The sequence below is a fragment of the Monodelphis domestica genome, chromosome 5 (genome assembly GCF_027887165.1).
Source record: "Monodelphis domestica isolate mMonDom1 chromosome 5, mMonDom1.pri, whole genome shotgun sequence".
Classification (NCBI taxonomy): Eukaryota; Metazoa; Chordata; class Mammalia; order Didelphimorphia; family Didelphidae; genus Monodelphis; species Monodelphis domestica.
Window position 1 is genome coordinate 286830650 of NC_077231.1, and position 16477 is coordinate 286847126.

A 16477-nucleotide genomic window follows, 5' to 3' on the forward strand; every position below is an offset into this window, starting at 1 on the left:
TCAAGAAGATGATTCTGAAGACCCAAAGTGAAGCAATTCCAATGAAGCATAAATGTTGGATTTGTCTAAAGTGACTGATGTGCATACACAAGAAACTCATCATTCAACTTATATTTTTAAAATAATTGTACCAATAATGGAAGCAAGACCAGGTAACAGAGGATGAAAAGAAGAGGGAGAGACATTCCCCCAACCAGCATCAGGAATGCCATCGCTCAGAATGAGTCAATGAGGGAAACTAAGAAAAATGACAAGAACAAAAGCTGTTTTAAAGCTATCTTGGGAATAAAAAGTGATGAAATAAGGAATAACACCTTTGCTTAGAGTGAAATGAATGAAGAAAACTGAGGAGTGAAGGCAGAGCTAATCAACCCATCTTTTTTGTTTTCTTTGCAAAGAAGGATAACATTTACTCTAAAAATGACAAAACAAAAATGATTAATAAGAAATTGGTAACTAAAATAAGTAGGAAGATATATAAAAGAACACTCAACAATCACAGATAAAATTCCAGGAAGAACATTTTCAGATCCTGAAAGAAAAATAGCAGATGTAGTTATCTGAGCCACTATCAGTGATATAGGAAAAATCATGAGAAATGAGAGATGCCACAAGACTAAAGAAGAGAAAGTGCTATCCCTAATTAAAATAAAAAAGAACAGCATCTACAAAAAACCTGGAGGCTTGCCTTTATGATTCCAGGGGAAAATCTCAAATAAATCATTGAAGAGGTAGCTGTGGAACTTCTAGAAAGGGTAGTAGTAACATAGCCTTGTTAAGAATAGACTAACATTGTTTTTTTTTGGACAAGATCACTAAACTAGGAGATGAAGAGGTTAATATGAATATGGCTTACCTAAACTTATGCAAAGCTCTTCAGAAAATAAATCACACTACTCTTAGCGATAAGACAGAGATATGGCTTATAAGGTAGCATAATCAGATGATTTCATAACTATTTGGATGGCTGAACTCTAAGTCATCAATGGATGAAAGTCAGTATGGCAAGAGGTCTCTAGTAGAGTGCTCAAAGGATCTCTACTTTGCCTGTGCTATTGAAAATTTTTATTAATGTTAGTTGGTTAAAGGCTTATATGGTAATGCTCACCAGATTTGCAAATAAGACAAAGCTAATAATGGAAAGGGAAAGGATATAAGCATTTACATCATGTGTCTACTATATGTAGTCTACTATATGTGTCTACTATATGGGCCTGGCTAAGTGATTTAAAATTTTTTAAAAATTTAATAAAGCCTTACTTACTTCTTAGATTTTATACCAAGTATTGGTTCCAAGGCAAAAGAGCAGTAAGGGTTAGGCAATGGAGGTTAAGTGCCTTGCCCAGGGTCAAACAATTAGGAAGTATCTGAGGCCAGATTTGAACAAGGACTTCCCATCTCCAAGTCTAGATCTCTATCCACTGAACCTAACCCTAACCCAACTGCCCCTAAAAATATTATTTTAATTGATATTCATAATGATCTGTCAGGTAGTGCAGTGATGATCCCTATTACATAGTTAAGGAACCTGAAGCAAACAAGGTTAAATGAATTGCCCAAAGTCACATAGCAAATAAGCATAAAAGGCTGGATTTCAATGCAAATCTTACTACTATATGTTGTTTACCAGAAACACATTTGAGGCAGGAAACACACACAGAGTAAAGGTAAGGAGCTGAAACAGAATTTATTGTGAATTATCTGAAGTAAAAAAAAAAGCAGGAATAGCGATCATGATCTCAGGCACAGCTAACCCAAAAATAGACCTGGGTAAAAGAGATAAGGAAGGAAATTATATCTTAATAAAATATACTGTAGACAATGAAGTAATATCAACACTACACATATATACACCAAGTGGTGTAGCTTCCAAATTTCTAAAGGAGAAATTAAATGAGTTTCAGGAGGAAATAGACAATAATACTACACTAGTAGAGGACTTCATCTTCCCTCTTTCAGATCTAAATAGATCAAACAAAAAAAATGAGAAAAAAGTAAAGGAAGTGAATGCAATTTTATTAAAGTTAGAACTAATAGATAACTAGAGAAAACTGAATGGGAATAGAAAGGAATATACCTTCTTTTCAGTAGTAATGGAACCTAACAAAAATTGACTATGTATTAAAGCATACAAACTTTGAAACTAAATGCAGAGAAGAAGAAATAAATGCATCCTTTTCAGATCATAACAGGAAAAATTATAATTAATAAGGATCCATGGAAAGACAAATAAAAATTGGAAACTAAATAATCCAATGCTAAAAAGTCTATGGGTCAAATAACAAGTTATAGAAACAATCAATACAATTTCATTATTGAGAATGACTATGAGAAAACAGCATATCAAAATTTATAGGATATAGCTAAAGTACTTAGGGAGAAATTTAAAATTTAAAAAGTACTTAGGGAGAAATTTCTATCTCTCAACACTTACATCAATAAAATAGAAAATAAAAAAGCAGATCAATGAATTGGCTGTGCAACTAAAAATACTAGAAAAAGAACAAATTAAAAATCCTCAAGTAAAGACTAAATTGGAAATCCTAAAATTAAAGAAGAAATTAATAAAATTGAAAGCAAGAGAACCATTAAACTAATAAATAAGAGAAGGAGTTGGCCCATAAAAAAAATAAATAAAATAGAGCATTGGTTAATTTGATTAAAAAAGGGAAAGAAGAAAATCACATAATCAGTATCAAAAACAAAAAGAGTAAACATCACCAAAGAAGAGAAATTAAAGCAATCATTAGGAGTCATTTTGTGCAATTATATGCCAATAAATGTGACAACAGAAATGAAATAAATGAATATTTACAAAAATATAAATTGCTCACATTAACAAAAGAAGAAATAAAATACTTAAACAATCCCATCTCAGAAAAAGAAATTGAATAAACCATCAATGAACTCCTAAGGAAAAATCCTCAGGGCTCGATGGGTTTACAAGTGAATTCCATCAAATATTTAAAGAACAATTAATCCCAATACTATAAAAATTATATGAGGAAATAGGCAGAAAGGAATCCTAGCATATTCTTTTTATGACACAACTATGATACCGTAACCTAAGCCAGGGAGAACAACAAAAAAAAATTATAGGTCAATTCCATTAATGAATATAGACACAAACATTTTAAACAAAATACTAGCAAAGAGACTATAGCAATATATCACAAAGATCATTCACTGTGACCAAGTGGGATTTATACAAGGAATATAGGGCTGGTTTAATATTAGGAAAACTATAAGTATAAATGACCATATCAATAATCAAACTAACAGAAATCACATGATTATCTTAATCGATGCAGAAAAAGTCTCCAACAAATTACATCTATTCCTATTTTAAAATAACATACTTATATAGTAATAAATGGGTCATTCCTTTAAACCATCAGCAAGTATCATCTGCAGAGGAGACAAGTTACAAGCCTTCCCCATAAGATCAAGAGTAAAGTAAGGCCATTATGCCACCATTATTTAATATTGTATTAGAAATGCTAGCTTTAGCAATTAGAAAAGAAAAAGAAATTGAGGGAATTAAAGTAGGCAAAGAGGAAACCAAGCTATCACTCTTTGCAGATGATATAATGTATATTTTGAGAATCCTAAAGAATCAACTAAAAACATATTTGAAATAATTAATAACTTTAGTAAAGTTGCAGGATACAAAGTAAATCTACATAAATCATCAGCATTTCTATACATTACCAACAAAATCTAGGAGAAAGAGATAGAAAGGGGAATTCCATTTAAAATAACTCTAGACAATACAAAATACCAGAGATTCTACTTGCCAAGACAAACCCAGGAATTATATGAACACAATTTCAAAACATTTTTTACACAAATAAAGTCAGATCTAAACAATTGGAAAAATGTTAATTGCTCATAGATAGGCTGAGCTAATAATGTAAAAATGACAATTCTACCTAAATTAATTTACTAATTCAGTGCTATACCAATCACACTACCAAATAATTATTTTATAAAACTGAAAAAATAACAAAATTCATCTGGAAGAACAAAAGATTTAAGACTATCAAGGGAATTGATGGGAAAAAAATGTGAAGGAATGTGGCCTCGCAATAATAGATCTCAAACTGTACTATAAAGCAGTAATCATCAAAACAGTCTGGTACTGGCTAAGTATAATGTTTGATAAACTCAAAGACCAGAGCTTTAGCCATAAAAACTTACTATTTAGCAAAAACTGCTGAGAAAATTGAAAAATTATGGCAGAAACTAGGTATAGACCAATATCTCATATCTGTACCAAGATAAGGTCAAAATGGGTATCTGATTTAAATGTAAAGAGTGATGCCATAACTAAATTAGGGGGAACACAGAATAGTTTACCTGGCAGATCTTTGGAGAAGGGAAGAATTTATGACCAAACAAGATATAGAGAGCATTATAAGATATCAAATGAATAATTTTGATTCTATTAAAATAAAAAGGTTTTGTACAAACAAAACTAACAACCAAGTTTGAAGGGAAAAAAACAAACGGGGGTGGGAAGATTATAACAAATTTCCCAGATAGAGGTCTTATATCTCAAATCTATAGAAAAGTCAAATTTTAAGAATACAAGCCATTCTCCATCTGGAGTACTAGGTCTAATTCTGGGCATGATAGTTAAAGAAGAATAATCATAAATGGAGGAGGGCTTTGAATCTCTGACAAAGGAGGATGGGTTGAACATTATTATCAAATGTGGGAAGAGATGTCATGCAGAAGACAGATTTGACTCATCGTTGTGAACCCAGAGGGCAGAGCCAGGAGCAATCAATGGATGGAAATGACCAAGAAGCCACTTTAGGCCTTATATCTGGGAAAACTTCTAAACTGAGCCATCTAAAAGCAGAATAGGTTGCCTCAAGAGATGGTGGGAGAACTCTCCTCCACGGAGGTCCTACAGAAGAAATCATCTGATCATCCATCAGGTATATTCTAGAAGGGATTTCTTTCATGTATGGCCAGGACACAGTGGCTAGCTGAGGTTCCTTCCAGTGCTTAGAGTCTAGTCTGTAATTCTGTGATATGTCAGACTAGGTTACAGCTGGAGAATTAGACCTACTACTACAGATAGAGAATGGCTTGTTTTCTTAAAATCTGACTTTTCTATAGATTTGAGATATAAGACCTCTATCTGGGAAATTGTGTACAAAATCATATAATATTTGAGAATGTCACACACCCTAACTTGATAACCTGATAATAATTCATTATTGGGTAATTAATACCGTCACCACCAATTATATCTTAATTATAGTGGGAGGTGGAACTGTGACAAATTTAATAATGGAAATCATGCTAACGATTTCTATTGCTTATAGAGGGGACATCCATTGTGGGCTTTTCCTAATAGGTTAAAGAACATAGCCTTAGGGATGGATGGGACCTTAGAGTCATCTAGTCCAATCCCCTCATTTTATAGATTGGATCACATAGATGCTATCAAGTGACTAAGGTGGTTGAACCCAGAGCATGCTGGCTCCAAGTCCAGTACTCGTGATCATTAAAGAAGAACCAAAAGGCAAAATGTCCTGTCTGGTTCCAAAATGACTAACACACAGGGAATCATCATCAGTGGCAGGATTTTTAATCAGGTCCTCCACAGTCAGGTCTGCTTCCACAGTGCCATATTGTTTCCTTGCTCCCTCTTTGAGCAGCTCCAAATCCAGGGCGATCTCAAAACAACTGACCCATTTGAAGGCCCCTTTGGCTAGACCTTCTTGAAGATCAGATATTCCAGACCTGCCAGATATACTATCAACCTACTGGTCAGCTACACCCCTCATGTAGAAGCAGCTAATTTTTAGGGTTATTATGAGGATGGGAATACCTAAGAATATGAGGTTGTACAGGATGGCACCAGTTCACTTGAAGGACTCTCATTTAACCTCCCCGTGCCTCAGTTTCCTCGTTTATAAAATAAAGAAATCACTTCAGAAAACCTCATAGGGTTCTTCCCAGCTCTGGACTGAATCCATGATTGTGAACACCTATTAAAGAATCTCTCCAACACTGTCAGATTCATTCCAATTGTTAGCACAGTGCTTGGCACAGAGTAAGTATTTGACAAATGTTCTTTCTATCTGTCTATCTACCTAGTCTCTCTAATCCTACTTTATATTTAATTCTAGTTAACTGAGGCCAGTCTACTCCACACATCCTTGTAATGACATAAGAGGAAACTAAAGGAATTGGGTATTCCATTCCTCTGATAATAGCATATTCCTGAGTGAGGCCTGTCATTTCAAATATTAAAATTTTTGCCAAGAAAATATGGGTGATATCTGGTTTGTGGGAGTTGAAGGCAATTGTGGATCTGAAGATGAAGGAGATACCTAGAAACCACAAGGGACTAAGAAATGTGCATGGATGATGTCCTTTGTTGGTTCCAGCAGCTTAGACTCTCAGCAGAGCCCTGAAAATCTGCAGAGGCTCCATTTGCCCTTCTAGCTCTTGCTGCCATGGCAACCACCTCCTCTCTGAGAGAACGGGTCAATCCATCTTGAAGCTACTCATCATTTTAAAATTAACACATAGAGGGAAAGGTGTGCCTTTTTTTCATTGAGGCCATTAAGAAATCTTTTTCAACAGAGAATGCTTTTTGGAAAACTCAAGCTATTCCAAAGTCAGTGTGATAACAGTAATATTGGTCATCACTTGTCTCAGAAGCAGATGGCGAATTAACTGGAGAGGTTAAAGAAAGGGAAATGAGAAACTCAGGATGAATGGCGAACACTTTAGAGTTGTGTAATATACATATCCTTCTTGGAAGTTCTGTTCTGAAACTTCATCCTGGTAGACAGGTGACCCTGGGCTCACTATGAAGGCTGGGACAGTGGAATGCAAGCTTTGGCAAGCTATAAGAGCTGGAGGTCTTATATTTAGAGTTGGTAGAGACCTTAGAGACTATTAAATCCAATCCCATTTTGCAAATGAGGACACTGAGGCACAGAACCTGTGAAACTCTTATATGATCTTCGGTCTAAAATGAGAAGGGTCCTTGCCGGCCCTTGAGTTCAACCCCTTCATTTTACCGGTGAGGAAACTGAGGCACCAAGGTATAAGTGACTTGTCCAAGACTATACAATGAGAACATTTCTGAGATGAGCATGAATATTAACTGGCATAATATGGATAAAGACTGCCTTTGCTTTTAATGGGCAGAGCTTTGGTTTTCCCATAGCTTGGATATAGGAAGAACTGACATCTGAACTAGACTTCAGAGAACTGATTCTCTGAAGGCCACCAGAGTACCCTGGACCAGCAGAATGCCTGGAAATAAAAAGGACAGAGACTAAATGGAGCCAGCAGAGGCCACCATGTTTGTCCAGTTTCCAGGCCAGGGGTCCCAGAGTTCCCTAGGACTTGGGCAGGTTTCTCCAGTAACTTTCCATGTGTGTGTGACTGATGTCACTCTTTACTCTTGAGCTGGGGAGGCAGAAGTTAAGGAAAAGCCAAAAGTATTGTTCAAATATTGTGGGCCATGTTGTTAGTTATTATATCTAGTATTATTAATAAGCAACCAGTTTGCTATTACTACTGAAATAAATAAGCATTCAATGCTAATAATAACAACAATCATATCACCACCACTTTGGATTTAACATAATTACTTGAACCTCAATATGCTTTCATACATGCAACCCCATCACCTAATCCCATTAAATTAGGCTTTTTAACCTAGAGTCTTTGAACCTGCTTTTTAAATCCTTTTACAACTGTATTTCAATATAATGGTTTCCTTTATAAGCCAATGTATTTCATTTTATGAATTTAAAAACATAATTCTGATGAGACCACAGGCTTTGCTAACTTCCAAAAGGATTCATGATGCAACGAAAGTTTAGAATTCTCAGTTAGAATGTAGACTTTTTGCAAATAGGACTTGTTCCAGAGGAGGTATTTAATAAATACTGCTGACTGACCAACCTTCAGGCTATTCCAAAAAGGAGAAAACAGACATTTTTACAGTGACCTCTCCTTGTGAGGAAAGTAAACTTTCTATGAAGAAAAAATCCCCAGAATTCTGAAAAGGGAGGAAGAGGAAGGGTTTAATATAGGCATTTCTCCTTTTCTCCTCACTCTTGTTCCTTGTTTTCTTTCTTTTCTTTCTTCCAAAGAAGTAATTAGATAATGAAGACAATGGGCAGAACTGATGATCCTAAACTGGATTAATTTGAGTCTGGGGAGATAGGCCTTAACTAGAAGAAACTTGAATGTTCAACCTTTCAAACTAGTCATTGCATCAGTTCAGGCACTGGCAAAAACTAGACCCTAGGCAAACTGAAAACTAGAACTCAGCCTAGTTTTTCTTTAAAGTGTTGTCTCCATAAAACATGAATGAGGTTTAATTTTCTGTGGGGGCGTTTTGATTTTAAATGATCCAGTACCTTGTAGCCCAAATGAATCTACAGCTAGTGCAGTGGATGGAGGAGATGTTTTTGAATTGGGATGGTCTAAAAGATTTGCCTTACCAAAGTCTGGCCCCTTTGCAGCTCTTCTCATTTTCTCTCCTGTTCTCTGGTCTTCCAGGGTGAGAAAACAAGATTCACTCACTGGGTAAAATACCATTGGATCTCTGTGAACTATTATGTGAAACAGCTATGGAACCAGAGAATACAATGTAAGAAGGGGGCACCACAGGTGCTGTATGTACATCCACTGGCCATAAACTATCATGCTAAGTGACAGTGGACTAGTTCTTCTGGGCGCCCAGGATGTCAGAAGGGAAACGCCATAAGCACTATACGCTCATTATCCCATATCACTGAATTCAAATTCACATGAGGTTACTTTAGAATTGTTTGGGGTTTAAAACAAGCTACTTTCCTAAGGTATTCTCCTAATTCCACTGCAATGATGCTCTCCAAACAGCAAATGATTTTAGGTAACCAAAAGAAGGGGGGAAAAACCCCATCCTTTGGACCTCATTGGCTTCCTGGAGCTGTGTGCTACAGCACAGGAGATCCCAGGTGTTCAAACCCATCCTACAGTTGGGTGCTCGCATTTTCACAATGGTTTTCTTTAAGAGGCCTCCAGCAGGACAACAGAGAAGAAATTCCCTCATCAACGAAGCCTCACCTCACAGTACTCAGTGATGATGCAGAAGTTATCTCGTTCCACAAAGCTGGCATGAAACTTGACGATGGCTGGGTGGTCAAGCTTGGAGAGGAGCTGGGCTTCCAAATGGGCCTGAACTGTTTCATTTGGCTTCAGGTCTCCAACAGAGATTTCCTTCAAAACCTTTCTGCAAGAAAGGAGAGAGGTACTCTTCAGTGCTAAGGGCATGGAAATAAGTCTCTGTGTCCTGCATTCAGTCGTGTTAGTCATCCCAGTGCCTCTGATCCAATGCAAATCAGAGGAAAGAATCACCTGCACACTCCTACCTCACACTTGGAGTCCCAGGGTCATTCAGTGGGCGCTTAAATTAGGGGCAGAAAACAGCTGTTCTAAGGTCCAAGTTCACATCCATGGCAACAAGTACTAGGCACTCTCTTGGTGCCTCTCCAAGACTGAACCTTTCTCCCTTACTTGCTTATCTACATGTCTAACTTATCGTACAGTCTGAATCTTTCAGCTTAGTCTTTTTCTGGGCTATTTGATTGCTTTCTTGCTCTTAACAACTGATTAATGTCTAAATATTGCCTACATAGTCAAATTTTCAATCCTGGCCACTTTGAGCCAGCCAGATCCCACTATTGCCTGTGTTCTGTTATTACACACTGTGTTTTAGTCTCTAAAATGTTGAATTATGGGGCAAACAGGAAAAATCCAAGTGAGAGAGAACTTATTTTCAGGAACCCAACAAAATTGATTTCTAGTTGCCTTACAAATCAAGAATTATGGTGGAAGCAATGGTGACCTTAAGACAATTCATCAATATAATTTAGAAAAGCAACTTTTCGAAAGTTAATCTTAAGGCAAATTAAGATAGGCTACAAAGGATGGGTGCAGGTAATTTTTAAAATCATGATCTTGCCCTGAGATTCTATACTATGTGTAAGGCAAATCCACTTTTTTCAAGCTTGTGAACTGCATTGCAAGTCTGATTTTCCATCTGATTCCAGTGGAAACGACTACTATCAAACATCCCACCTCTACTGAAAAAGAAAACAGAAGAACTAGATGTTTTGCAAGAGATCCTGGTGTATGATTATCAAGTCAAATTGAGCATTTACTTAGCACCTACTATAGGCCAAGAACTGTTCTCTCTAAATAAAATAGCATTAGCTCTTTCTTCTCTCATGAGAATTTTAAATCTAAGACCAAAAGGAGCTTAGTAGAAGTCATCTAGTCCAACTTCTCTGCCTACCAATATTCTACCCCATTTCACTCTTATAGATGAGGCAATGGAATCACATAGATAGTCAGTATCAGAGTCAGGGTTCTAAATCAGGTCCTATGAGTCTAAGTTCAGAATTCCATTGGAGAAGGGGAAATCTGAAAAGAAGGATTTCCTAAGTCAAATGATTCTATATTACAGCATAAAGGAGAAAGAGAAGCAACTCTCTAAAACTAAATTGTAGAGAAGGTGGCAATTGCATTAGCAAAAGAAGTTTCCTTATCAGAGCATTCCCTAGAATAATGAAATCACAGTTTCTATTCCTATCCCTATTCCTAAGTAAGCGCTCAATGCCTTAGCAAACAAAAGTTGCTGAATTATATAAATGAATAAAAAAAAATATTTACAGTTATCCCTTCCACAACCAGGGCTTAGAGGCACAAGGCATCATGATCTTGAAAATCTATGTAAAATGTTTTGGCTCTTCCTTTGTACCTAAAAAGAAATCTGAGGGTTGTTTTTTTCTTTTATGGAGCATTTACAGTACCTTGTTGTAAATTTGGGGTTAGGTATGCATTTCTGAATTTCTAAATTTTTTCCATGTCATCTGCAGCTTCCATAAAACTATCCAAAAATTCCCACTTAATTTCTTATGCTGACTGATGACATAAAGGAAAGTTGTGTTGTGGAAGGGATAACAGTGCTTACTGTATGTCAACCATTGAGGATACAAATAGAAAAATTATGAAGCTCAAACTATAACTGGAGGAAACTATATTTTTTAAAAGTCCAGCTGCAGAGTAGATGGAAAGGGCAAGAAGTCTTAAAAGTTTGTTTGTAAGAATTCACCAATGAGGATGAAAAGTCATCAAGGAAAAAAATGAGCCTGGAGAATAGGATTTCCCTTTTGGGTAATGGACCCATTAGAAGCCTAATGAGCCCTTTTCAGAAGGTTTTTTAAGTGCATAAGATGAAACATATGGGATTACAAAGAAAATTAGTTACAATAAAATAATTATCAAAATACTTAATTGTTTTCAAAAGCTTACAGATCCTAGGTTAAGAATCCCTTATACAGAATTTGACTTAACAGCCAAGCTAGACAATCCTCAGGGTAGTCACAGATGAAACCATAAGAGGAACAAATAGATGTAAAATGGAACAGATCTGTCAGCATTTCTATAAGGATTTCTCACTAGTAAAGATGATAGAACCTGTATAGTTGGCCTTCACCATCACCATACTCAACACTCTGATGTACTACATAGGGACAGGGTAAGAGCACTTAAAAAGATTAGGCCAAGGAGGGAAGTTGGAATCAATCACATGTATATAGAAGAAATCCATATGGAATACAACTACATTTTAAAGATACTTAAGATCATTTCAAAGAGGAGAAGATTCTAGAGAATTAAAAATATTATGGATGATGCTTTTTAATAAAAGGGGAAAAAAAGCAATACTAACTCATACACCTATTTTCTTATCATTATAACATCTTTATGAGAACAGCCTGTAGGCAGTGTGATTACCCTACATGAAAATCTGAGAAAAGAGCAATTAAGGCTTTTGTGGAAGGTTTTCTACAGCAGGTGACATCTCAACAGTCACAAGACAGACTGAAATAAAGAAAATATAAGATCATGGGTTGATTGTTTATTGGTATTAAAAGGCATTTAATTTGATAGGAAATGCACAGCCTCAGGTTTTTGCCTCAAAGAAATGTTTTCCTTATGCATTTTAAAACCATAAAATGTTTGCTGAAAGATACTTAGTAAAATAACTCTGTATTATCACCAGTGACCCACTAATTATCAACATCTAGAAAGGCATAAAACAAGGAAATGTGATCATGTAAGGGCAACTGAACCAGACTAAAATATAATTGGGAAATATCCAAGAAAATAAATAAAAATATAACACAGATAATGTTAACTTCTGGTTTTCTCAATCAGTATGAAGCCTCAGGGAATAGTTTCTATTCTAATTTTGACACCACTGATCTAAGGTATTTACCTGGTCACATAGAACATCCCTCACAAAGTCCAAACAGATAATGATGGATTCCCTATTCATGATGAGGGTCTCCAAAAGTGCCTATTTGCCAGAAATTGTACTAATTGCAAAAAAAGACAAGGACACTAAGAGAATATATACACACACAAACAAACACACACACATATAAATATCAACAGAAATATTGCTTGAAGAATAACTTGTACATATCCACCTCCAGAGAAAAAACTGGTACAAACAAGCAAGGCACAGTTTTAAATATACATACATCTTTTTGTCAGATGATGCCTTCTCTAGTGTGGGAAGGGAAAAGAGGGGGAAGATACCTGGGAACTTCAATGAAACAAATTAATTATTTTTTTAAACCCTTACCTTCCATCTTGGAATCAATACTGTGTATTGATTCCAAGGTGGAAGAGTGGTAAGGGCTAGGCAATGGGGGTCACACAGCTAGGAAGTGTCTGAGGCCATATTTGAACCCAGGACCTCCTGTCTCTAGGCCTGACTCTCAATCCACTGAGCTACCCAGCTGCCCCCAAATTAATTATTTTTTTAAAACACTACAAAGTCACTTTAGTGAAACCCATTATAATCTGAAGTTAATTTAAAAAGTCATTCTAGGGGCAGCTAGGTTGCTCAGTGGAAAGAGAGCCAGGCCTAGAAACAGGGGATCTGGGGTTCAAATTTGGCCTCAGATCCTTTCTAGCTGTATGACTCTGAGAAAATCACTTAACTCCCATTGCCTAGCCCTTACCACTCTTCTGCCTCGGAACCAATACTTAGTAGCAAACCTAAGAGGAAAAGGTAAGGGTTTTAAAAAAAGGTCATTCTAGGGAGGAAAAAAAAGTCAACAGATTCCTCAAGGATCTGTGAATTTCCGAGTTGAGGCATTCCTTCCACTGACAGTGACCACAAGCCCAATGTCACTCTAGTAAATGGGCTTAATGAGTGGCTCTTATCAAAATCTTTATCACCCCACAGACTACCCCTACCTGGTGATATAGTTCATGTTCTTTAGTGTATATCAAACCATTTCTGTTTCTGATAATTAGCCATCTGATGATGAAATAACTTACTCTAACATGGGCCAACTAGACGAGTGCTAAGATGAAAGGATGGCTCTCAGTCATGGGCTCAGCTGCTTTTGAGGCTACCATATGCAAACTGGTCCTCATAAAGGTGCTTAAGATAATTTAAATACTTTCAAAGAAACTCCTCATGAACCAAAACAGAGATATTAAATGAAACTCCTTAAGAAGAGGAATGGGCATGTATGGGGTATATGGCTAAATCCCACTTTTATCATTGTACCCCCAGTTCCTGGCCCAGCAATTTGTATCTATTTCGAATGGATCTGGGACCACATTTATGCGGATGTTCCCACTACCTTTTCAGATGATAGCCCATCCTAATCCTTGCACCTTGGACAACTTTTGTCCATGCCCTGCCATAAGCTCACTAAAGAGATTCTACCCAATGTACTAGGAGACTTTCCGCAATTTCTCCTGGAATCGATAGAATGCCAGGAGAAGCTCTAGCTATCATCCTGTTCTCAAACCCTGGCCCTAGGAGTAGCACATTTTCTTTATCACTCATACACCACTCTGATGTCATCTTTTATTTTAGTCTTTTGTTAAGTGTAGAACCCTACTCATATTCACCATCTGTTTCATTATCCTCTGTAGGATACTTTTTTAATTCTTCAGAGATTTCACTTCATCCATGGTACAATCAATCAACAAACCCAGTAAAATACTGGTATTAAAGAGATGGAACTTTTTCCTCCTCTCCTCCTGCTTCTTTGTAGAGGTGGCAAGGTTATGAGTGTAAAACATTATATATAATGGCAGACTTTTCCAATATGACAGTTAGTTTGAGGAACCTATTTCTTTATTTTATTTTATTGTTGTATTATTACTATCTTTTTTAATTTGAGGAACTTTTATCCTTTGTTATGAGAGATAGCTCTCTGAAATAGAGTGGGAAGAATAATGTATTGTGAAATATAGATACCATAAAAATAAAACATATCAACAACATTTTATTTTTTAAGAAGGCAGCTAGGTGGCTCAGTGTATTGAGAGCTAGGACCAGAAATTGGGGGGGGGGGGGGGGTTCTGTGGTTCAAATCTGGCTTCTGATACTTTCTAGTTGTGTGGCCCTGGGCAAGTCATTTAACTCCTATTGCCTAACTCTTACCACTCTTCTGCCTTGGAATCAATACACAGTATTGATTCTAAGATGGAAGGGTTAGGGTTTTTTAAATAAATTAAATAAAAATAAGAAGAAGAGGGGCATCTTTATTTCTGGGGGAAGTTAGGAATCATTAAAGGCCCTGCAGAATTTCCTGATGGCCATGCTGCCTGCTCGCCTCCTCTCATTTATTCTAGACCCAACTTCCAATTGTCCAGCAAAACACATATGTTTGTTGAACTGAATTGAAATCTTTCTTTCTGTGGTAGCTAATGTGGAACAACTTTTGCTTCTTGGCACTGAAATGGGTTCCAAATCAATGATAACTTAGCTAGCAGTGGTCCTCAAGGGGACAGAGATGCAGTTCATTATCATTTTTTTTGTATTTGAAGCCTTTCAATTCTATAGAGAGAATGCTCTATCAAGAAACTGGGTAAAAAAGATAAAATGCCAATTTTGTTGGTATCTGTAATGCTGGAGGAATACAAAATGGAGCCTCCAATCATCTCTTGCTACATATTTATATACATAATCATGATTTTAGTAACTATGTATGAAACAAAAATAACATCTTCCTATTGCTCATATTCTTTTCCAAGCAATTTGCTGTTCATTGTTGCATAATTGTAAAAATCACAGTAGCAAACACAATACAAAACCTTCTATGAGCTAAAGACACTCTCCTGACATTTGGGAACAAACACAGTAAAACCCCATATAATAGTTTCCTTCCGAACATCAATTACTGAGTAACAGACCATGAATTTTTACATAGAGTTGCCTAAAGCCATCTGGCAGCCTGATGATAAAGCACAAATTCAGATTTGTCTCCAGCTTTTCAGATTGGGTTAGTGCCATCATCAAGACAGGTGATATCTATTGTAATCATCTTCGGCTGACACCGGAGAAGTCCGCCTTCCTCCCCTCAAATCCTATCCTTTAGATGGCACTGACACTGCAGTCGGTCTCCTTCGTTATAGATCACTTCGTCTTAGACGTTCATAAGCCAAAGACAGCCATAAAAACTGGACGTGTCAAGGAGAGCTTGTCATTGCCTCCGTGACTCAGATGGCATCAACCACTCTTGGGAAACAAGACAAATGTTCATCAAAAATTCTTGGGAGAAACTTGATGCCAACAGGAGTGTGGAGCCTTGTAGAGCCTTCCTCTCCTTTCTGATTAATAATAATAATAAATTAAAAGATCTCATTCCAATACTCATTTTCTCTTTAAAAGCAATGACAAGGTAGAGAACAGAATTTTTGTGTATCTTTTGTCTGTGGTTTTTCATGTGTAACATGCCTTCATTGCAAAGGTGAAAATGACCTGTTTTTAAAATTAAAATGAAAAATTATCTTCAAAAAAATAAAAATAAAATCAATGACAAGGGAGTGGTAGGTGGCACGGTAGATAGAAAGTCAGGTCTGGAGATAGGTCCTCTGTTCAAATCTGGCCTCAGACACATTCTAGCTGTGTGACCCTGGGCAAGTCATTTAGTGCTGATAGGGCTTGTGAGGATAAAATGATATTTGAAAAGTACTTTACAAATCTTATAATGCTAATTAAATGCTATTATCATTGTTGGTATTTCCAGTATCTAGCTCAGTGCTTCTGTCTGCTGTGGTTGCTTAATTAATTCATTGAATTGTATAGTATTGCATCTTTTCTTCAAAAGTTTTTTTTTTCATAATATAGATGTTTATCCAGCTAACAGGCAAACACAGTTGATTGAAATGACCTACCTATCGCCACTTCCTTGATTAATAATAGCCTCTACTGGTTTCAACTTAATATGGTGTGGAAATTTGATTTTTCTAAATTTATTTCTTAAAAGTTAAACTTTACAATAGCTCAGTGAAATAAGGTGCTTATTTTCCCCAATGGTACCTTATTGATTTGGTAACGAAATATTCTTCGCATAGATACATGAGGTCAAAAAAGAAAATTATATAAAATATAAAATCCTGT

At 36.3% G+C, this 16477-nt stretch overlaps 1 protein-coding gene across 15 annotated transcripts in view; it reads right to left on the minus strand.

Moving 5' to 3' along the window:
- NEK11 (NIMA related kinase 11) overlaps positions 1-16477 on the minus strand; it is a 388343-nt gene that overhangs the window by 309095 nt on the left and 62771 nt on the right. For 11 of the 15 annotated variants that reach the window (XR_001625257.2, XM_056800246.1, XM_056800248.1 and 8 more), the window contains exon 3: positions 9100-9265. The exons of 3 other annotated variants lie outside the window; for them this stretch is intronic. Coding sequence is in view for 10 of the 12 variants with exons in the window: in XM_056800246.1 (XP_056656224.1) it covers positions 9100-9265 (166 nt within the window). In the remaining 2 variants the exon portion in view is untranslated. The remainder of the gene's footprint in view (positions 1-9099; positions 9266-16477) is intronic. One more of the 15 variants, XM_056800250.1, reaches the window with a different exon arrangement.